Source organism: Scyliorhinus canicula, chromosome 9 (genome assembly GCF_902713615.1).
Source record: "Scyliorhinus canicula chromosome 9, sScyCan1.1, whole genome shotgun sequence".
Taxonomy (NCBI): Eukaryota; Metazoa; Chordata; class Chondrichthyes; order Carcharhiniformes; family Scyliorhinidae; genus Scyliorhinus; species Scyliorhinus canicula.
Genome location: NC_052154.1, coordinates 97162772 through 97185889, shown reverse-complemented (window position 1 = coordinate 97185889; position 23118 = coordinate 97162772). Strand labels below are relative to the sequence as shown.

The 23118-nt window shown below is 47.9% G+C and overlaps 1 protein-coding gene across 5 annotated transcripts in view; it reads right to left on the bottom strand.

The window, feature by feature from the left end:
• Positions 1-4100: 4100 nt before the first annotated feature.
• The window catches only part of LOC119971562 (oxysterols receptor LXR-alpha-like), a 218258-nt gene continuing 199240 nt past the window's right edge, over positions 4101-23118 (bottom strand). For 3 of the 5 annotated variants that reach the window (XM_038807256.1, XM_038807254.1, XM_038807257.1), the window contains 4 exons: positions 14173-14272; positions 13492-13605; positions 7875-7969; positions 4732-4878 (listed from right to left, as the gene is read on the bottom strand). In XM_038807256.1, the coding sequence (XP_038663184.1) occupies positions 4732-4878; positions 7875-7969; positions 13492-13605; positions 14173-14272 (456 nt within the window). Of the gene's footprint in view, positions 4879-7874; positions 7970-13491; positions 13606-14172; positions 14273-23118 lie in introns of all 5 variants that reach the window. The other 2 variants (XM_038807255.1, XM_038807258.1) reach the window with 2 other exon arrangements.

The window sequence follows — 23118 nt, the reverse complement described above, 5'->3', positions numbered from 1 at the left end:
ACACACCGTCAATAGTCTCCAGTCTGTGACTGACACACTGACAATTGATCCCAGTCTAGACTGACACACTGACAATAGATTCCAGTCTGAGACTGACACATTGTCAATAGATTCCAGTCTGAGACTGACACACTGACAATTGATTCCAGTCTAGACTGACACACTGACAATAGATTCCACTCTGTGACTGACACACTGACAATAGATTCCAGTCTGAGACTGACACATTGTCAATAGATTCCAGACTGAGACTGACACACTGTCAATAGATTCCAGTCTAGACTGACACACTGACAATAGATCCCAGTCTAGACTGACACACTGTCAATAGATCCCAGTCTGTGACTGACACACTGTCAATAGATCCCAGTCTGTGACTGACACACTGACAATTGATTCCAGTCTAGACTGACACACTGACAATAGATCCCAGTCTAGACTGACACACTGTCAATAGATCCCAGTCTGTGACTGACACACTGTCAATAGATCCCAGTCTGTGACTGACACACTGTCAATAGATTCCAGTCTGAAACTGACACACTGTCAATAGATTCCAGTCTGAGACTGACACACCGTCAATAGATTCCAGTCTGTGACTGACACACTGTCAATAGATTCCAGTCTGTGACTGACACACTGTCAATAGATTCCAGTCTGTGACTGACACACTGTCAATAGATTCCAGTCTGTGAATGACACACTGTCAATAGATTCCAGTCTGTGACTGACACACTGTCAATAGATTCCAGTCTGTGAATGACACACTGTCAATAGGTTCCAGTCTGTGACTGACACACTGTCAATAGATCCCAGTCTGAGACTGACACACTGTCAATAGATTCCAGTCTGCGACTGACACACTGTCAATAGATGCCAGTCTGTGACTGACACACTGTCAATAGATCCCAGTCTGTGACTGACACACTGTCAATAGATTCCAGTCTGAGACTGACACACTGTCAATTGATTCCAGTATGTGATTGACACACTGTCAATAGAGTCCAGTCTGTGACTGACACACTGTCAATAGATTCCAGTCTGTGACTGACACACTGACAATAGATTCCAGTCTGTTATGACACACTGTCAATAGATTCCAGTCTGTGACTGACACACTGTCAATAGATTCCACTCTGTGACTGACACACTGTCAATAGATTCCAGTCTGTGACTGACACACTGACAATAGATCCCAGTCTGTGACTGACACACTGTCAATAGATCCCAGTCTGTGAATGACACACTGTCAATAGATCCCAGTCTGTGAATGACACACTGTCAATAGATTCCAGTCTGTGAATGACACACTGTCAATAGATTCCAGTCTGAGCTGACACACTGTCAATAGATTCCACTCTGTGACTGACACACTGTCAATAGATCCCAGTCTGCGACTGACACACTGACAATAGATCCCAGTCTGTGACTGACACACTGTCAATAGATCCCAGTCTGTGACTGACACACTGTCAATAGATTCCAGTCTGTGACTGACACATTGTCAATAGATTCCAGTCTGTGACTGACACACTGTCAATAGATTCCAGTCTGTGACTGACACACTGTCAATAGATTCCAGTCTGTGACTGACACACTGTCAATAGATTCCAGTCTGTGACTGACACACTGTCAATAGATTCCAGTCTGTGACTGACACACTGTCAGTAGATCCCAGTCTGTGACTGACACACTGTCAATAGATCACAGTCTGAGACTGACACACTGACAATAGATCCCAGTCTGAGACTGACACACTGTCAATAGATTCCAGTCTGAGACTGACACACTGACAATAGATCCCAGTCTGAGACTGACACACTGTCAATAGATCACAGTCTGAGACTGACACACTGACAATAGATTCCAGTCTGTGACTGACACACTGTCAATAGATTCCAGTCTGTGAATGACACACTGTCAATAGATTCCAGTCTGTGAATGACACACTGTGAATAGATTCCAGTCTGTGACTGACACACTGACAATAGATTCCTCTCTGTGACTGACACACCGTCAATAGTCTCCAGTCTGTGACTGACACACTGACAATAGATCCCAGTCTAGACTGACACACTGACAATAGATTCCAGTCTGAAACTGACACACTGTCAATAGATTCCAGTCTGAGACTGACACACTGTCAATAGATTCCAGTCTGTGACTGACACACTGTCAATAGATTCCAGTCTGTGACTGACACACTGTCAATAGATTCCAGTCTGTGACTGACACACTGTCAATAGATTCCAGTCTGAGACTGACACACTGACAATAGATTCCAGTCTGTGACTGAGACAGTCAATAGATTCCAGTCTGTGACTGACACACTGTCAATAGACTCCAGTCTGTGACTGACATACTGTCAATAGATTCCAGTCTGTGACTGACACACTGTCAATAGATCCCAGTCTGTGACTGACACACTGTCAATAGATTCCAGTCTGTGACTGACACACTGACAATAGATTCCAGTCTGTGACTGACACACTGTCAATAGATTCCAGTCTGTGACTGACACACTGTCAATAGATTCCAGTCTGTGACTGACACACTGTCAATAGATCCCAGTCTGTGACTGACACACTGTCAATAGATTCCAGTCTGTGAATGACACACTGTCAATAGATCCCAGTCTGTGAATGACACACTGTCAATAGATTCCAGTCTGTGAATGACACACTGTCAATAGATTCCAGTCTGAGCTGACACACTGTCAATAGATTCCACTCTGTGACTGACACACTGTCAATAGATCCCAGTCTGCGACTGACACACTGACAATAGATCCCAGTCTGTGACTGACACACTGTCAATAGATCCCAGTCTGTGACTGACACACTGTCAATAGATTCCAGTCTGTGACTGACACATTGTCAATAGATTCCAGTCTGTGACTGACACACTGTCAATAGATTCCAGTCTGTGACTGACACACTGTCAATAGATTCCAGTCTGTGACTGACACACTGTCAATAGATTCCAGTCTGTGACTGACACACTGTCAATAGATTCCAGTCTGTGACTGACACACTGTCAGTAGATCCCAGTCTGTGACTGACACACTGTCAATAGATCACAGTCTGAGACTGACACACTGACAATAGATCCCAGTCTGAGACTGACACACTGTCAATAGATTCCAGTCTGAGACTGACACACTGACAATAGATCCCAGTCTGAGACTGACACACTGTCAATAGATCACAGTCTGAGACTGACACACTGACAATAGATTCCAGTCTGTGACTGACACACTGTCAATAGATTCCAGTCTGTGAATGACACACTGTCAATAGATTCCAGTCTGTGAATGACACACTGTGAATAGATTCCAGTCTGTGACTGACACACTGACAATAGATTCCTCTCTGTGACTGACACACCGTCAATAGTCTCCAGTCTGTGACTGACACACTGACAATAGATCCCAGTCTAGACTGACACACTGACAATAGATTCCAGTCTGAAACTGACACACTGTCAATAGATTCCAGTCTGAGACTGACACACTGTCAATAGATTCCAGTCTGTGACTGACACACTGTCAATAGATTCCAGTCTGTGACTGACACACTGTCAATAGATTCCAGTCTGTGACTGACACACTGTCAATAGATTCCAGTCTGAGACTGACACACTGACAATAGATTCCAGTCTGTGACTGAGACAGTCAATAGATTCCAGTCTGTGACTGACACACTGTCAATAGACTCCAGTCTGTGACTGACATACTGTCAATAGATTCCAGTCTGTGACTGACACACTGTCAATAGATCCCAGTCTGTGACTGACACACTGTCAATAGATTCCAGTCTGTGACTGACACACTGACAATAGATTCCAGTCTGTGACTGACACACTGACAATAGATTCCAGTCTGTGACTGACACACTGTCAATAGATTCCAGTCTGTGACTGACACACTGTCAATAGATTCCAGTCTGTGACTGACACACTGTCAATAGATTCCAGTCTGAGACTGACACACTGTCAATAGATCCCAGTCTGAGACTGACACACTGTCAATAGATTCCAGTCTGTGACTGACACACTGACAATCGTTTCCAGTCTGAGACTGACACACTGTCACTAGATTCTGATCTCAATAAGCGTTCATTTTTATTTTAGTGCATTATAATAAATCAATGGCTTCATATAAAGCTGCGTCGAGGCACTTTCTGATCTTGGTTAGTTGATGTATGTCTTTGTAACTTTCCCGCTCTTCTGTTTGCCTGGTGCTCCGCTGTTGTGTCGATCTTCGCTGGTGAACCGCGTACCTTCTCTGGTGCAGCCACTGAAATTGAGACTGTGGCTGAGTGAGAGGAGCAGGGTGCCCAGATTCTCCTGCTCCTGATGGACATGGGCCTGGCAAGTCTCCAGCCTGTACCGAGCCAGTCCAGCAAGAAATCCAGACCGCAATAGGAAACTATTGACTGCAGTTCAGAAATCCACAGAATGAAGATAAACAGAGACAGCCAGCTACCAGTTTACACATTATAAACAAAACATGGTAAAATGGATTTTTTTTCCAGATTCAACATGGAAAGTCCCCATTAAAACATTTCTTAACACAATGAGAATGTTGCATTGATAATTGCAGTTAGCGCCCCCGCCCCCACCCCAATCCGGCTCTTTCCTCAGCTGCTCTCATGTGCACCCAGTGAAATTTCCCGCCCATTTGACTTTGCCGCTGATTCTGGGAGCTGGAGCCTGCAGAGGGGACTCGAGTCATTCCTGCATGTCCCATATTTCTGAAAGGAGGGGCGGCAATTTTTTATCCTGAAGTCGGAGTGCGAAGACCTGCTCGGAATGGACGCTGCTTAGAGTCCGCAGACAGACCAGCTTCATCAGCATCCGTGGAAACATCAAGTGGTCCTGGGACAGAAAAGATGATGAGTGTCAGTCAGCTGTGAATCCACTGAGGAACAAGGCCGCACAGTGGCTTCCAGAGGCCCAACAGAAAGATCTGGGTTTCATTTATCAAATTTAAAACCCTGGAAATACTCAGCAGGTCAGGCAATATCTTGGAGAGAGAAACTGAGTGAATGTTTCAGATTGTGACCTTTTATCATAACAGTTCTAACAGATTACTGACCTGTCACTTTAACTCTGTTTCTCTGCACACTGGTACTGCCTGACCTTCTGAGTATTTTTGGTATTTTCCAACTTACTTTCAGGTTTCCACCAACATCACAGCAGGAGTTCCTCAGGGTGGTGCCCCAGGCCCAAACATATTCAGCTGCTTCATCAAAAACCTGCCTTCCCCCATAAGGTCAGAGATGGGGATGTTTGCGGATGACTGCACAATGTTCACCATTTGCGACTCCTCAGATAATGAAGCAGTCCATGACCAAATGCAGCAAGGTCTGGACAATATCCAGACTTGGGCTGACAGGTGACAAGTGTGCGTGGGTTTCCTCTGGGTGCTCCGGTTTCCTCCCACAGTCCAAAGATGTGCGGGTTAGGTGGATTGGCCATGCTAAATTGCCCGTAGTGTCCTAAAAAGTAATGTTAAGGGGGGAGTTGTTGGGTTATGGGTATAGGGTGGATACGTGGGTTTGAGTAGGGTGATCATGGCTCGGCACAACATCGAGGGCCGAAGGGCCTGTTCTGTGCTGTACTGTTCTATGTTCTATGTTCTAAGTTACATTCATAAGAACATAAGAAGTTAAGAACTAGGAGCAGGAGTAGGCCATCTGGCCCCTCGAGCCTGCTCCACCATTCAATGAGATCATGGCTGATCTTTTGTGGACTCAGCTCCACTTTCTGGCCTGAACACCATAACCCTTAATCCCTTTATTCTTCAAAAAACTATCTATCTTTACCTTTAAAACATTTAATGAAGGAGCCTCAATTGCTTCACTGGGCAAGGAATTCCATAGATTCACAACGCTTTGGGTGAAGAAGTTCCTCCTAAACTCAGTCCTAAATCTACTTCCCCTTATTTTGAGGCTATGTCCCCTAGTTCTGCTTTCACCCGCCAGTGGAAACAACCCACCCGCATCTATCCTATCTATTCCCTTCATAATTTTATATGTTTCTATAAGATCCCCCCTCATCCTTCTAAATTCCAACGAGTACAGTCCCAGTCAACTCAACCTCTCCTCGTAATCCAACCCCTTCAGCTCTGGGATTAACCTAGTGAATCTCCTCTGCACACCCTCCAGTGCCAGTACGTCCTTTCTCAAGTAAGGAGACCAAAACTGAACACAATACTCCAGGTGTGGCCTCACTAACACCTTATACAGTTGCAGCATAACCTCCCTAGTCTTAAACTCCATCCCTCTAGCAATGAAGGACAAAATTCCATTCACCTTCTTAATCACCTGTTGCACCTGTAAACCAGCTTTCTGTGACTCATGCACTAGCACACCCAGGTCTTTCTGCACAGCTGCATGCTTTAATATTTTATCATTTAAATAATAATTCTGTTTGCTGTTATTCCTACCAAAATGGATAACCTCACATTTGTCAACATTGTATTCCATCTGCCAGACCCTAGCCCATTCACTTAACCTATCCAAATCCCTCTGCAGACTTCCGGTATCCTTTGCACTTTTCGCTTTACCACTCATCTTAGTGTCGTCTGCAAATTTGGACACATTGCCCTTGGTCCCCAACTCCAAATCATCTATATAAATTGTGAACAATTGTGGGCCCAACACGGATCCCTGAGGGACACTATTAGCTACTGATTGCCAACCAGAGAAACACCCATTGATCCCCACTCTTTGCTTTCTATTAATTAACCAATCCTCTATCCATGCTACTACTTTACCCTTAATGCCATGCATCTTTATCTCATGCAACAACCTTTTGTGTGGCACGTTGTCAAAGGCTTTCTGGAAATCCAGATTTTTTTTTAAAATTACTGCACAGGAACAGGCCCTTTGGCCCTCCCAGCCTGCGGCAATATATCACATCCATTGGCTCCCCGTTATCTACTGCACTGGTAATGTCCTCAAAAAAATTCCACTAAATTAGTTAGAGCCGTTATGAACCCATGCTGCGTCTGCCCAATGGGACAATTTCTATCCAGATGCCTCGCTATTTCTTCCTTGATGATAGATTCCAGCATCTTCCCTACTACCGAAGTTAAGCTCACTGGTCTATAATTACCCACTCTCTGCCTACTTCCTTTTTTAAACAATGGTGTCACGTTTGCTAATTTCCAATCCACCGGGACCACCCCAGAGTCTAGTGAATTTCGGTAAATTATCACTAGTGCATCTGCAATTTCCCTAGCCATCTCTTTTAGCACTCTGGGATGCATTCCATCAGGGCCAGGAGACTTGTCTACCTTTAGCCCCATTAGCTTGCCCATCACTACCTCCTTAGTGATAACAATCCTCGCAAGGTCCTCACCTGTCAAAGCCTCATTTCTATCAGTCACTGGCATGTTATTTGTGTCTTCCACTGTGAAGACCGACCCAAAAAACCTGTTCAGTTCCTCAGCCATTTCCTCATTTCCCATTATCAAATCTCCCTTTTCATCTTCTAAAGGACCAATATTTACCTTAGCCACTCTTTTTTGTTTTATATTTTTGTTGAAACTTTTACTATCTGTTTTTATATTCTGAGCAAGTTTACTCTCATAATCTATCTTTCTCTTCTTTATAGCTTTATTAGTCGCTCTCTGTTGCCCCCTAAAGACGCATTGACAAGCAGCGAGAGTATAGAGTCCCGCTGCCAGCGAATGGCGCGCCGCCCAGAAACACACGGTTGGCACCGGAGAATCTGGCCACATGCGAGGTGCAGGGTGAGGGGCTCGCTGAGCAATTGTTATAAATAAATTGATTTTTCTAATGATTCCCGAAGAGTGTGAAATAAAAAGGTGAATCCAATTGTCCATATACAACACCATCACTGACGTTTGGTCTCTTTCTCCGTGTGTACGAATGGAGAGCCTCGACATAAGGCTGTTGCAGCCTCTCCACCAGCTTGTGGTCTTCAACATTTGGACGGTCTAGGGAAGAAGCAATGCAGTTACCACAGTTACTGACAGTTGTGTTGCCAGAAAGCAACACTGGGATTTGAGAGATAGAGTCAAGTGCACCCAGCTATAGTGTACAGTCACACAGTGGTGTGTATGTTGTCCCTAAGGTTAAGAATCACCCAGCACCCTGCCTCTCTCTCTCTCAATTTTATATGACCACTGATTGTACCAAGAGGCCATTGCCAGGCGCACTCCAGCTTTGGGTCTAAATCTTAGTGGGTATTAATATTCCTCCTCATTAAGTCAGCATTCTCTTTCTTGGGTTTCTCCTCCCTCCCTCTCCCCCTCCTGAAATCAGCAAAAAAAAACTTTGCATTTCTCTAGAGCCTTTTGCAACCTCCGAATAGCTCAAAGATGGATGGGAGGGTGAGCTGTGAGGAGGATGCAAGGATCCTTCTGTGTGATTTGGACATGTTGAGTAAGTGAGCAAATGAATGGCAGATGCAGTATAATTTGGATAAATGTGGTGTCTTCCACTTTGGCAGCAAAAACAAGAGGGCAGAGTATTATCTGAATGGCCATAAATTAGGAAAGGAGAACGTGCAACGAGACCTGGGTGTCCTTGTGCACCATTCGCTGAAGGTAAGCATGCAGGTGCAGCAGGCGGTAAAGAAGGCTAATGGCATGCTGGCCTTCATTGCAAGAAGTTTCTCGTACAGAAGCAGGGATGTTTTGCTGCAATTGTACAAGGCCTTGGTGAGGCCACACCTGGAGTTTTGTGTGCAGTTTTGGTCTCCTTCTCTGAGGAAGGATGTTCTTGCTCTCGAGGGAGTGCAGTGAAGGTTTACCAGACTGATTGCAGGGATGGCGGGACTGTCATATAAGGAGAGATTGACTAGGTTGGGATTGTTCTCGCTGGAGTTCAGAAGAATGAATGGGGCCCTGGGGCTGTGAAGCCACAGTGCTAACCACTATGCTACCGTGCCACCAATAAAATAATCGCTTATTATCATAAGTAGGTCCAATGAAGTTACTGTGAAAAGCCCCTAGTCGCCACGTTCCGGGGCCTGTTCGGGGAGGCCGGTGCGGGAATTGAACCCACGCTGCTGGCCTTGTTCTGCATTACAAGCTAGCTGTTTAGCCTACTGTGCTAAACCAACCCGGTTGGGCAGCACGGTAGCATTGTGGATAGCACAATTGCTTCACAGCTCCAGGGTCCCAGGTTCGATTCCGGATTGGGTCACTGTCTGTGCGGAGTCTGCACATTCTCCCCGTGTCTGCGTGGGTTTCCTCCAGGTGCTCCGGTTTCCTCCACAGTCCAAAGATGTGCAGGTTAGGTGGATTGGCCATGATAAATTGCCCTTAGTGTCCAAAATTGTCCTTGGTGTTGGGTGGGGTTACTGGGTTATGGGGATAGGGTGGAGGTGTTGACCTCGGGTAGGGTGCTCTTTCCAGGAGCCGGTGCAGACTCGATGGGCCGAATGGCCTCCTTCTGCACTGTAAATTCTATGAGAGCCCCTTTGGGGGGAGCTGGCGGACGGGCTCCCCCATAAGTGACCGCTGCCATGCCTTTTGCCACGCACAACCCTCCCCGACCTCCGGGCCGGCGGGGGGAGCTGGCGGACGGGCTCCCTGTAAGATGAGGATACATTTCTTCATCCAGAGAGTGGTTGGCCTGTGGAATTATTACCACAGGAAGTAGTTGAGGCCAAAACATTGTCAGCGGGATTCTCCGTCGGCGGGATCCTTTGGACCGCCGGCAGCACACCCACACCCACGGTTTTCACGATGACGTGGGGTGGTCACAATGGGAAACCTCAATGGCCGGCTGCGGGAAAGGAGAATCCCACTGCCGGCGGGTGCGCGCCATGCAGGAAAACGTGGCTGACCGACCGGAGAATCCCGCCCTATATGTTTTCAGGAAGCAGTACGATATAGCACTCAGGGCGAAGGGGATCAAAGGTTTTGGGGGAAAAGCAGGATTAGGCTATTGAGTTGAATGATCAGCCATGATCGTAGTGAATGGCAGAGCAGGCTCGAAGGGTCAAATGGCCTCCTCCTGCTCCCATTTTCCATGTTTCTATGTTAAAGTGTTTTAAAACCAATTAAGTTCATTTGAAGAGCAGTCACTGTTGGAATATAGGAAACGTGGCAGCCAATTAGTGCACAGCAAGCACCCACAAACAATTCACCAAGGACCAGATACTGTATTCTAGTGATGTCTTGTTGTGGGACACTCAGGGAACCTTCCTGTTCTTCCTCCAAAATTGCCATGGGATTTTTTGCACCCACTTGAGAGGGCAGATATTTGCTTTAATGTCTTAAAGATGATACCGCTGAGAGTGCAGCCTCCTTGTGTACTGCACGGAAGGGTCAGCCTGGGCCACGTTTCCAAATCTCTGGAGTGGGTCTTGAAAACCCCTGTTCCTGACTGAGGGACAAGGCTGCTGCATCTGATCCACGGCTGGCAGCTAACTGAGCAAACTTCTTCCACAGGTGCCACCTGCCTTCTGCTTGCGTGAGTCTGAATAATGGAGGGATGTCAGGCTGTTAGGACGGAATTCTCCGCAAGGCCCGACGCCGTCGTGAAACCTGGAGAGGTTCACGACGGCGTCGGAAGCCTCTCCCAGCCTCCTATTCTCCCCTCCCCGGGGGGGGGATAGGAGGGCCGTACCGGGAAACTCGGCCGCCGGGCCTTGTCCCTGGCTTCAAGGTTCGGCGCGCCAAGAATGACATGGTGGCGGCGCCTAATGACGTCAGCCGCGCATGCGCGGGTTGGACAGCTCAAACCTGCGCATGCGCGGTTGCTGTCTTTCCCCTCAGCCGCCCCACAAAACGTGACGGCTTGATCTTGCGGGGCGACAGAGTGGAAAGAGTGCGTCCCCTTGAGACGCCGGCCCGACGATCGGTAGGCACCGATCGCGGGCCAGTCCCCTCCCGAGCATGGTCGTGGTGCTCGATCCCCGATCCGCCCCCCCACAGGCCCCACACTTACCTGGCACGCCATGTTCACAACGGCAGCGACCAGGTGTGGTTGCCGCCGTCGTGAACAGGTCGGGAATGGCAGGCCGCTCGGCCCATCCGGGCCGGAGAATCGGCGGCCCGCGTTTCTCCGAGCAGCGTGTCGCAAAACCGGACACACATTTGGGGGGGGGGGGGGTGGGAGAATAGCGGGAGGTGCGGGAACGGACCTCCCGCTATTCCCCCACCATCGTGGTTGCGGAGTTTGTCTCTGAGTTTCTTCCCGGCACTCACTGGCCAGTGAGTAGGCAGGATCGGAAAATACTGGCTGATTCCCGGCGGGAGTACACTGACTGCCTGAAAAATGGCTGCATTTTGGAAAATTTATTGGACATGAAGTGTGATATGGAATGTCTCCAATCTTTTAATTGCAGCACCGTTTGTTTCCAGTATAGTTCAGGCATTTTGAGTCTACGTTCTGTAAGGTAGGGTAATTGAGTTTGAATCCAGCATCCACTTTTAGGAGCACAGCAGGTTTCTGGATCTGTTAGTAAGTAAGTAAAGTCACCATAGTCCCAGATGACCTTAGGCTGCTTTCCCATTTGAGGGGTAGAGCTGACTAGCAGTCATTTAACCGGAGAATCACCACACCTCAGGCAAGCAGTAAGGTTGAGAAGGCCGATACGGGAATTGAACCTGCTCTGGATCATAGAACATAGAACATTACAGCGCAATACAGGCCCTTCGGCCCTCGATGTTGCGCCATCCTGTGAAACCCCTCTAAAGTCCCTCTACACTATTCCCTTATCATCCATATGCTTATCCAATGACCATTTGAATGCGTTTAGTGATCCAGCTATCCAGCCAACTGAATTAAACCAGCCAGTTGGTGCAGACCATTAGATTCGCAGAGGATGTTTAGGTTTCCTATACCTTAGATATTAAGACAAAGAGTACAAGAAGAGTACTCTTAGTATCACAAGTATCACCTAGTTTTAACTGATTGAAATTTGGCAGTCTGATGAAGATGTGTGAGAGACATATTTGATTTATTTTCTTGTTTGAATGTCAGAGAATATTGATCTGCAGGCACATGACAAGGTGAATTGTCAACTTGCCACCCAGGCATAAAGTTTAAGTTACAGATTGTTCTGTTGTTATAGAAATCACCTGAATTAAATTTTCATTGATTTTGTTGGATAAATTATGCTGTAGGTGCTGAGTCAGACTCAGTGTTCATACATGGATGAGTGGAAGATTGTACTGTGTACATTTGTATGTCAGTGATATTTGTCAAATTAATATAATCTGTTGCATTATCTCATAGAAACATGGAAAATGGGATCAGGAATAGGCCCTTCGAGCCTGCTCAGCCATTCATTACGATCATGGCTGATCATCTAACTCAATAGCCTAATTCTGCTTTTCCCCATATCCTTTGATTCTTTTTGTAACAAGTGCTGTATCTAACTACTTCTTGAAAACATGCAATGTTCTGGACTCAACTATTTTCTGTGGTAACTGTGGTGAATGTAACTTGGTAATTCACACTGTATCTTTGTAAGCGCAGTAGCGTTATCCGACCACTAGGGGGGTAGCTCTGGGAATGCTCAGGAGTTTGTACAGTGCTCCACCCTTGGCTCCACCAATGACTCCTCCCCCTTGTGCTGCTGTATAAATCCCCTTGTCCAGAGTCAGCCTGCAGTTCACCGAGAGTTCATCAACGGGTAACAGGCTGGCTCTGTAGTAAGTAGATTAAAACCACTGTTCATATCTGAAAGCACGTGTCTGGTGAATTGATGGTTCCATCAGTAACAAAGTCCACAGGCTCACCACTGTCTGGGTGAAGAAATTTCTCCTCATCTCTGTCCTAAATAATTTACCCCAGTATTCACAGACTGTGACTCCTGATTCTGGACACACCCGCCATCGAGAACATCCTTCCTGCATCCACCCTGTCTTGTCCTGTTAGAATTTTATAGGTTTGATCTGTCACTTAATAATAATAATAATAATAATAATCTTTATTGTCACAAGGAGGCTTACATTAACACTGCAATGAAGTTACTGTGAAAAGCCCCTGGTCACCACACTCCGGCAACTGTTCGGGTACACAGAGGGAGAATTCATAATGCCCAAATTACCTAACAGCCCGTCTTTCGGCACTTGTGGGAGGAAACCGGAGCACCCGGAGGAAACCCACGCAGACACGGGGAGGACGTGCAGGATCCACACAGAGAGTGACCCAGCAGGGAATCAAACCTGGAACCCTGGCGTGTGAAGCCACAGTGCTAACCACTATGCTACTGTGCCACCCACATTTGTAGCCCACTCCTCACTCATCCAAACACTTTTTGAAGTGTAAGATTGTACATGGGATGTTGCGCGTGAAGAAATCATGGGCTAAACATCAAAACAGGGACAGAAGTATCTACTCTGGTCAATCTTTAGTCCAGCAGAACTGGCACTGGCCCATCACTGAGAACGCCAGGGAAAGATAAGTTTTGCCGCAATACATAAACTCCAATGTGGTAAGAAGGGAGCCAGTGTGAAGGGTTTCTTTAATTGACCAGCAGAACAAGAGCCCATACCTGCTGAGAAGAGATTGATGGCGATTAGGAGGGCATATTCAGCATCATCCAAGTGCAGATCATTCATACCCTTTGAAAACTCAAAGATGGGATTGATAAACTCAAACTGCAGTCCTGAGCAACACAAAGAAAGAGAGAAAAGAAAAAACACTGATATTAGAATAGATCTCATTTACAGTCCATCCATATACACAGTCCAATTGCTTGTTACACAGACTCCATTATATGATAATTACAGAGAACAAGTCTATCCTCCAGCTCCTTTGTATTCAGGGAGAAACTTTTAAACCCAGCACTTGGTCAGACTGCTGGGGATGGGATTCCATGTTTCTTCCTTCAGTAAAAGCCTGATTTATATTGCATTGTTAATGAAAAGCTTCTTAACATTTGCCAGATTTTGAACGATGCACCTCATTTCTTTAATTGATAAAGACAGCACAGAAAGGAGTTATCCAATTAGTCCCACTTACTCCCCAGGTCGCTTTAATTTTTCCTTTCCAGAATTTATATAATTATCTATTGAAAGTTAATATTGCATCGTCTTTCACAAGCCATTCAGTGTCTAATTAACTTATTATAATTAATGTTGACATTGCATTGGAGAATTTCCTGTCACCGAACAATGATGCATCATGTTGACACTATAAAGAGAGAGAATAATCCAGAAGATGTGTCACACACCCGCCCTCGCAAAGTCCTCTCTGTTGTAACTGTAATCTGGCAGAAAGGTGATGCCCTGCATTTGTGGGTCGTACCTTCGGGACGTTTCCAGCAGCATGATCTAAACAACAAACAGAAAAATGAAATCACAAGACTACTACAAACGTTAGGAACATGAGTACATCACAGAATCACAGAAAAATATCGTGCAGAAAAGGCTGTTCGACCCATCAAATCCTCACCACCGCATGAAAGGCACCTGATCTGCCAATCCTAATCCCATTTGCCAGCACTTGGCCCATTGCCTCGAATCGCAGGACACGAATGAGGAAAGTGTGATAAACTCAGTGCCAACATGGGTGACAATCTTAGTGTTAAACACATGACATAGGATTCAGTGCCAATCTCAGTGACAATCTCAGTGTTAAACACATGACACAGGATTCAGTGCCAATCTCAGTGTTAAACACATGGCACAGGATTCAGTGCCAATCTCAGTATTAAACACATGGCACAGGATTCAGTGCTAATCTCAGTGTTAAACACATGACATAGGATTCAGTGCCAATCTCAGTGTTAAACACATGACATAGGATTCAGTGCCAATCTCAGTGTTAAACACATGACATAGGATTCAGTGCCAATCTCAGTGTTAAACACATGACATAGGATTCAGTGCCAATCACAGTATTAAACACATGACATAGGATTCAGTGCCAATTACAGTGCCAATCTCAGTGCTAAACACATAGCACAGGATTCAGTGCCAATCTCAGTGTTAAACACATGACATAGGATTCAGTGGCAATCTCAGTATTAAACACATGGCACAGGATTCAGTGCCAATCTCAGTGTTAAACACATGACATAGGATTCAGTGCCAATCTCAGTGTTAAACACGTGACATAGGATTCAGTGCCAATCACAGTATTAAACACATAGAACATAGAACATAGAACGATATAGCGCAGTACAGGCCCTTCGGCCCTCGATGTTGCACCGACATGGAAAAAACTAAAGGCCATCTAACCTACACTATGCCCTTATCATCCATATGCTTATCCGATAAACTTTTAAATGCCCCCAATGTTGGCGAGTTCACTACTGTTGCAGGTAGGGCATTCCACGGCCTCACCCCTCTTTGCGTAAAAAACCCACCTCTGACCTCTGTCCTATATCTATTACCCCTCAATTTAAGGCTATGTCCCCTCGTGCTAGCCACCTCCATCCGCGGGAGAAGGCTCTCGCTGTCCACCCTATCTAACCCTCTGATCATTTTGCATGCCTCTATTAAGTCACCTCTTAACCTTCTTCTCTCTAACGAAAACAACCTCAAGTCCATCAGTCTTTCCTCATAAAATTTTCCCTCCATACCAGGCAACATCCTGGTAAATCTCCTCTGCACCCGTTCCAAAGCTTCCACGTCCTTCCTATAATGAGGCGACCAGAACTGTACGCAATACTCCAAATGCGGCCGTACTAGAGTTTTGTACAACTGCAACATGACCTCATGGCTCCGGAACCCAATCCCTCTACCAGTAAAGGCCAACACACCATAGGCCTTCTTCACAACCCTATCAACCTGGGTGGCAACTTTCAGGGATCTATGTACATGGACACCGAGATCCCTCTGCTCATCCACACTACCAAGAATTTTACCATTAGCCAAATATTCCGCATTCCTGTTATTCTTTCCAATGTGAATCACCTCACACTTCTCCACATTAAACTCCATTTGCCACCTCTCAGCCCAGCTCTGCAGCTTATCTATGTCCCTCTGTAACCTGCAACATCCTTCCGCACTGTCTACAACTCCACCAACTTTAGTGTCAGCTGCAAATTTACTCACCCATCCTTCTGCGCCCTCCTCTAGGTCATTTATAAAAATGACAAACAGCAACGGCCCCAGAACAGATCCTTGTGGTACGCCACTCGTACCTGAACTCCATTCTGAACATTTCTCATCAACCACCACTCTCTGTCTTCTTTCAACTAGCCAATTTCTGATCCACATCTCTAAATCACCCTCAATCCCCAGCCTCCGTATTGTCTGCAATAGCCGACCGTGGGGAACCTTATCAAATGCTTTACTGAAATCCATATACACCACATCAACTGCTCTACCCTCGTCTACCTGTTCAGTCACCTTCTCAAAGAACTCGATAAGGTTTGTGAGGCATGACCTACCCTTCACAAAACCATGCTGACTATCCCTAATCATATTATTCCTATCTAGATGATTATAAATCGTATCTTTTATAATCCTCTCCAAGACTTTACCCACCACAGACGTTGGGCTCACCGGCCTATAGTTACCGGGGTTATCTCTACTCCCCTTCTTGAACAAAGGGACCACATTTGCTATTCTCCAGTCCTCTGGCACTATTCCTGTAGCCAATGATGACCTAAAAATCAAAGCCAAAGGCTCAGCAATCTCTTCCCTGGCTTCCCAGAGAATCCTAGGATAAATCCCATCAGGCCCCGGGGACTTATCTATTTTCACCTTGTCCAGAATTGCCAACACTTCTTCCCTACGCACCTCAATGCCATCTATTCTAATAGCCTGGGTCTCAGCATTCTCCTCCACAATATTATCTTTTTCCTGAGTGAATACTGACGAAAAGTATTCATTTAGTATCTCGCTTATCTCCTCAGCCTCCACACACAGCTTCCCACCACTGTCCTTGCACATGACAGAGGATTCAGTGCCAATCTCAGTCTTAAACACATGACACACGATTCAGTGGCAATCTCAGTGTTAAACACATGACACAGGATTCAGTGCCAATCTCAGTGACAATCTCAGTGCTAAACACATGACACAGGATTCAGTGCCAATCTCAGTGTTAAACACATGACACAGGATTCAGTGCCAATCACAGTGCCAATCTCAATGCCAATCTCAGTGTTAAACACATGACATAGGATTCAGTGCCAATCTCAGTGTTAAACACATGACACAGGATTCAGTGCCAATCTCAGTGTTAAACACATGACATAGGATTCAGTGCCAATCTCAGTGTTAAACACATGACACAGGATTCAGTGCCAATCTCAGTGTTAAACACATGACACAGGATTCAGCGCCAATCTCAGTGTTAAACACATGACACAGGATTCAGTGCCAATCTCAGTGTTAAACACATGACACAGGATTCAGCGCCAATCTCAGTGTTAAACACATGACACAGGATTCAGCGCCAATCTCAGTGTTAAACACATGACACAGGATTCAATGCCAATCTCAGTGTTAAACACATGGCACAGGATTCAGTGCCAATCACAGTGCCAATCTCAGTGCCAATCACAGTGTTAAACACATGACATAGGATTCAGTGCCAATCTCAGTGTTAAACACATGACACAGGATTCAGTGGCAATCTCAGTGTTAAACACATGACACAGGATTCAGTGCCAATCTCAGTGTTAAACACATGACACACGATTCAGTGGCAATATCAGTGTTAAACACATGACACAGGATTCAGTGCTAATCTTCGTGTTAAACACATGACACACGATTCAGTGGCAATCTCAGTGTTAAACACATGACACACGATTCAGTGCTGATCTTCGTGTGCTTCACCTCCCCAAATAATTGGTCAGACCACATTTGGTCCTTATTTAAGGAAGGATGTTAAAGTCCTGGAGAGAGTGCAGAGGAGATTTACTGGAATGATACCAGGAATGAGGAATTTTAGATACAAGGAAAGATTGGAGAAATTGGGCTTGTTCTCCTTGGAGCAGAGAAGATTAGGAGGTGACCTTATTGAGGTGTTTAAAATGATGAACAATTTTGACAGAGGAAAGAAGGATATCCTGTTTCCACTGGTTGGTATATCAGTGACTTGGGGTTACAATTTTAAGATGGTCAACAAAAGAGCTAGGAGGGAGATGAGTAGAAACTGCTTCACTCAGAGTTCTTGGAGTTTGGAATGTGTTACTGGGAGAGTGGTGCAGGTGGATTCCATGGAAGGTTTCAAAAGAGAACTTGATATATATTTGAAAGTGATGAATTTAGAGGGCTTCGGAGAAAAAGCTGGACAATGGGACTTGCTATGTTGCTCTTTTGGGAGCCAGTACAGAAGCAATGGGCCGAATGGCCTCCTTCTATGCCGTAAATAACACCAATATAACAACAACAATATAATGATTCAGCAACAATCTTAGTGTTAAACACAAGACAGATTCTCTGTCAGCCGACAACGGAATTGCGAAACGCGATTGGTCAGAGAATCTTTTTTGACGTTGAAATCGTGGCTGGCGCCTAGTTCACACCATATTGCAGTTCCCCGGTGCCTCGACAGCAATGTCAATGTGTTCTACTTCCCACGTGCAGTAAACACTGTTTGCATATCATTAGTGGGCCTGACCCAGCATTCTCTGCGGCCTCCGCGATTCTCCGTCTCCACTAGGGGGAGTTCCTGACGGCGAGGTTCACTTGTGCTTTCAAATGTCTGCTGAGGGGGTGAGAGGGGGTAAGGAAAGTGTCCAACATCGTCATAATGTGTTGACAGTTGTGCTTCTGACCGGGTTTTCTTTGCCAGGGCCGGGGAGAGTAGCGAGGGGTGGCCAGGAGGTGGGCTGTGGGGTCGGGGTGGACGGGCATGGGACACCATTGCCGCAGCCTGCAAGACAGCCATGCAGCCGCGCATGCCACTGACTGCCCGCTGTGATCTTCGGGCCACAGTAGTATGAGTGTATCCCGAGGCCACTTCAGGTAGCCTCAGGCCCCAGCCAACCCATCAACAGGATGGGCGCGCTCCAGTACAACCAGTGCCATCTTGTTGTCTGGGATGAGTGTGTACGCGGTGTTAAGTGTGTATATGTAGCTGCAGCTTGTCAGTCTCCTGCGTGTCAATCCTGAACATGGTGAATCTGGCAGAGTTTCTCATTGGAATCCATCGTGTTCCATGTGGCACCGGTGCCAGCCTCCTACTGGTCAGTGAATCGGTCCGGGTGGACGCCAGTTTATCTGTCGTAGAGCTGCACTAATCCTGCCCCGCCACCAACACTTAGTCTCAGGAATGGAGATTCCCACTGAATGTGACAGGATTCAGTGTCAGTCTCAGTATTAAACACACAACATTGGGCACGATTTAATGGCCGTGTTGTGCTTAAGCGAGGGCGCGATGAGGCCGTTAAATCGTGGGAGATGCCTGAATTGAGAACCGCACCAGGCAGCGATCTGGTTGTGATCAAATTGACCCGCTCACATTTGCATAATAAAGACCTTGCCAATTAGTGCCGATTAGTACTTTTTAAAAACGTGAAGCTGGCGGAATGGCTGCTGTGGGGATCTGAGGGGGTCAGTAGCCATCGTCACTCACCGGCAAAGAGCCCAAGAGCACTGGGTTTGTGACCTCATTGTTCGGAAAGGGGTGGGGGACCCATGGGGGTGGGTCAGCCTTGGCTGGGGTGGGCTGCCATCGGGGTGGGTGTCGCAGTGCCCGCAGATCCTCCATGCCAACCTCTGTACTGTGTGATCCATTCCAGGGGCCAGAGTGTGGGTGTGTGCATGAGGGAGGGGATCACTGCCCGGTCCAGGTAACTTTATGTGTGGGTGTCTGGGATTCAGGGTCTGGGGTCCAGTGATCAGGGGCCCTCACTGTGGGGGGGGGGGGGGGGGGGCAGGGGGTGTCATTGGGGTGATGGGGAGAAGCTATGGGGGAAGGAGAGTCCCAGGGTGGCAGACACCGCTGGTTGTTAGTCTCACACCCTCACCAATCCCTTACAGGTATTACAGGGGATGGATGATGGGCGGGATTCTCCCAACCGAAGTCTAAGTGCCGACGGCGGAGTAAAAACCGGAGTGTTTTACTCCGGTGTTGCCGCCCATTCCCAGACCCCTATTCTCCCCCCTCCATGGGGCTATGGGGCTAGTAGGAGCGTTGCGTGGTTTACGGGGGCGTGGCCTCAGCATGGCGTCAGAGACCCGGCGCCGTGTAAAAGACGTGGCGTCTTCGATCCCGCGCATGCGCAGTTGGGCCGGTGTCAACTAGCGTATGCGCGGTTACCTCGCGGTGCGCTCCGGCCCCTCACCAACATGGCGCCGGGGTTCTAGGGGCGGCCGCGGAAGGAAGTAGGCCCGGGGGGGGAAAAGGCCGGCCCGCCGATTGGTGAGTCCTGATCGTGGGCCAGATCCCATTGGAGGCCCCCCCGGGAACGGAGCCCCCCCCCCAAAGGCCACCCCCCAAGCCTTCGCGACGCACCGGCAGCGACCAGGTGTGGACGGCGCCGGCAGGAATTGGCCGTTTACGCGCGGCCGCTTGGCCCATTCGGGACGGAGAATCGCCGCTCGCCGTTTGCGGTGATTCTCAGAACGGCCCGGCGTGATTCGCGTGGCGCTGGTTTCGGGGGGGGGGGAGAATCGTGTGCAGGTGTCAGGGCGGCGTGGCGCGACTTGTGCAGCGCCCCGGCGATTCTCCCATCCGGCGGGGGAGGGTGGGGAGAATACCGCCCAATATCTTGCACCCCACAGAACGTTTGATAAGGTTCCCCACGGTAGGCTATTGCAGAAAATAAGGAAGTATGGGATTGAAGGTGATTTAGCGGTTTGGATCAGTAATTGGCTAGCTGAAAGAAGACAGAGGGTGGTGGTTGATGGCAAATGTTCATCCTGGAGTACAGTTACTAGTGGTGTACCGCAAGGATCTGTTTGGGGGCCACTGCTGTTTGTCATTTTTATAAATGGTGTAGAAGGATGGGTTAGTAAATTTGCAGATGACACGAAGGTCGGTGGAATTGTGGATAGCGCTGAAGGATGTTATAGGATACAGAGGGACATAGATAAGCTGCAGAGCTGGGCTGAGAGGTGACAGATGGAGTTTAATGCGGAAAAGTGTGAGGTGGTTCACTTTGGAAGGAGTAACAGGAATGCAGAGTACTGGGCTAATGGCAAGATTCTTGGTAGTGTTGATGAACAGAGAGATCTCGGTATCCAGGTACATAAATCCCTGAAAGTTGCCACCCAGGTTAATAGGGCTGTTAAGAAGGCATATGGGGCGCGATTCTCCCAACAGGGAGAAATCGTAAGGCTGGCGTCAAATCCGGGCGGGTTTGACGCCAGCCTCCCACTCCCCGACCGGGAACCGATTCTGGTCCCCGGTCGGGGCTAGTATGCCGCGGCCGTGAACTCCGGCATCGCTGGCTTAACGAATTTCGTTAAGCCCGCTTGCCAGAGGTTGCGCCGGCTGACGCGTCACATGACGTCAGCCGCGCATGCGCAGATTGAAAGACTCCAACCCGCGCATGCGCGGATGACGTCATCGCGCATTTGCGCGAAACCCGCGCATGCGCGGGCCGGGATGCCCCTCAGCCGCCCCGCGAAGTGATAAAGCGGGGCGGCGGAAAGACAAAGAGTGCGCGGGAATCGGACCCGCTGCACCGATCGCGGGCGCATGGCACCCTTGGCACGGCCGTGGTACTGCCGTGCCAATCGGTGCCATGGTTTTCAAAATCGGGACTTTACGGCCGGTTTTACGAACGGCCAGACCAGGTGTGTTTGCCGTTCGTAAAAACAGCCGTAAAGGGCTTGGACTTCGGCCCATCGGCCAGCTGAGAATCGCTGCTGGCCGTAAAAAAACGGCGGCAGCGATTCGTGTCGGGAGTCGGGCGTGGGGGGGGGGGGGGGGGGAGAATAGCGGGAGGGCGTCAGACTAGCGTGGCCGTAAAAATTTACGACCCCCGCTATTCTCTGCACCGTCGTGAGTGCGGAGAATTGCGCCCTCGGTGTGCTAACCTTTATCAGTAGCGGGATTGAGTTTCGGAGCCACAAGGTCATGCTGCAGCTGTACATAACTCTGGTGCGGCCGCTCCTGGAGTACTGCGTGCAGTTCTGGTCACCACATTATAGGAAGGATGTGGAAGCTTTGGAAAGGGTTCAGAGGAGATTTACTAGAATGTTGCCTGGTATGGAGGGAAGGTCTTACGAGGAAAGGCTCAGGGACTTGAGGTTGTTTTCGTTAGAGAGGAGAAGGCTGAGAGGTGACTTAATAGAGACATAAGATAGTCAGAGGGTTAGATCGGGTGGACAGTGAGAGTCTCTTTCCTCGGATGGTGATGACCAACACGAGGGGACATAGCTTTAAATTGAGGGGTGGTAGATATAGGACAGATGTCAGAGGCAGTTTCTTTACTCAGAGAGTAGTAGGGGTGTGGAACGCTCTGCCTGCAACAGTAGTAGACTCGCCAACTTTAAGGGAATTTAAGTGGTCACTGGATAGACATATGGATGAAAATGGAATAGTGTAGGTCAGATAGGCTTCAGATGGTTTCACAGGTCGGCGCAACATCGAGGGCCGAAGGGCCCATACTGCGCTGTAATGTTCTATGTTCTATGTTCTATGCCCAAGTGATACTGCTGGCAGCCAGGCCCATGCAACCGGACACCGGAGCAGGCAACGGCATCAGCATCGGCAGAGACTCAAGGCAGCGGCCCATGTGCAGTATCCCGCTCACACACCCTGAGGACCTGGCCGTCCATCAGGCCAGGGAGGGACCCAAAAGGGGAGGCTCGTGATGGCCCCAGGTTTACAGGCATCACTGGGCGGCATCGTAGCACAGTGGTTAGCACTGTTGCTTCACAGCCCCAGAGTCCCAGGTTCGATTCCCAGCTTGGGTCACTGTCTATGCGGAGTCTGCCCATTCTTCTCCCCGCGTCTGCATGGGTTTCCGCCGGGTGCTCCGGTTTCCTCCCACAAGTCCCGAAAGACGTGCTATTAGGTCATTTGCACATTCTGAATTCTCTCTCTGTGTACCCTCATTGCAGTGTTAATGTAAGCCTACTTGTGACAATAATAAAGATTGTGACAATAATAAAGATTATTATTATTGTCTTTTGAAGAAATGACGGACAGCTTGTGCTGTCGGAGGCTCTGCTTCAACAAGGGAACGGTGCAGCACCCGCGTCATATCCTCGCGGACTGGCACCATGTGGAGGAGAAGGATACCTGCTCCCAGTGGCCA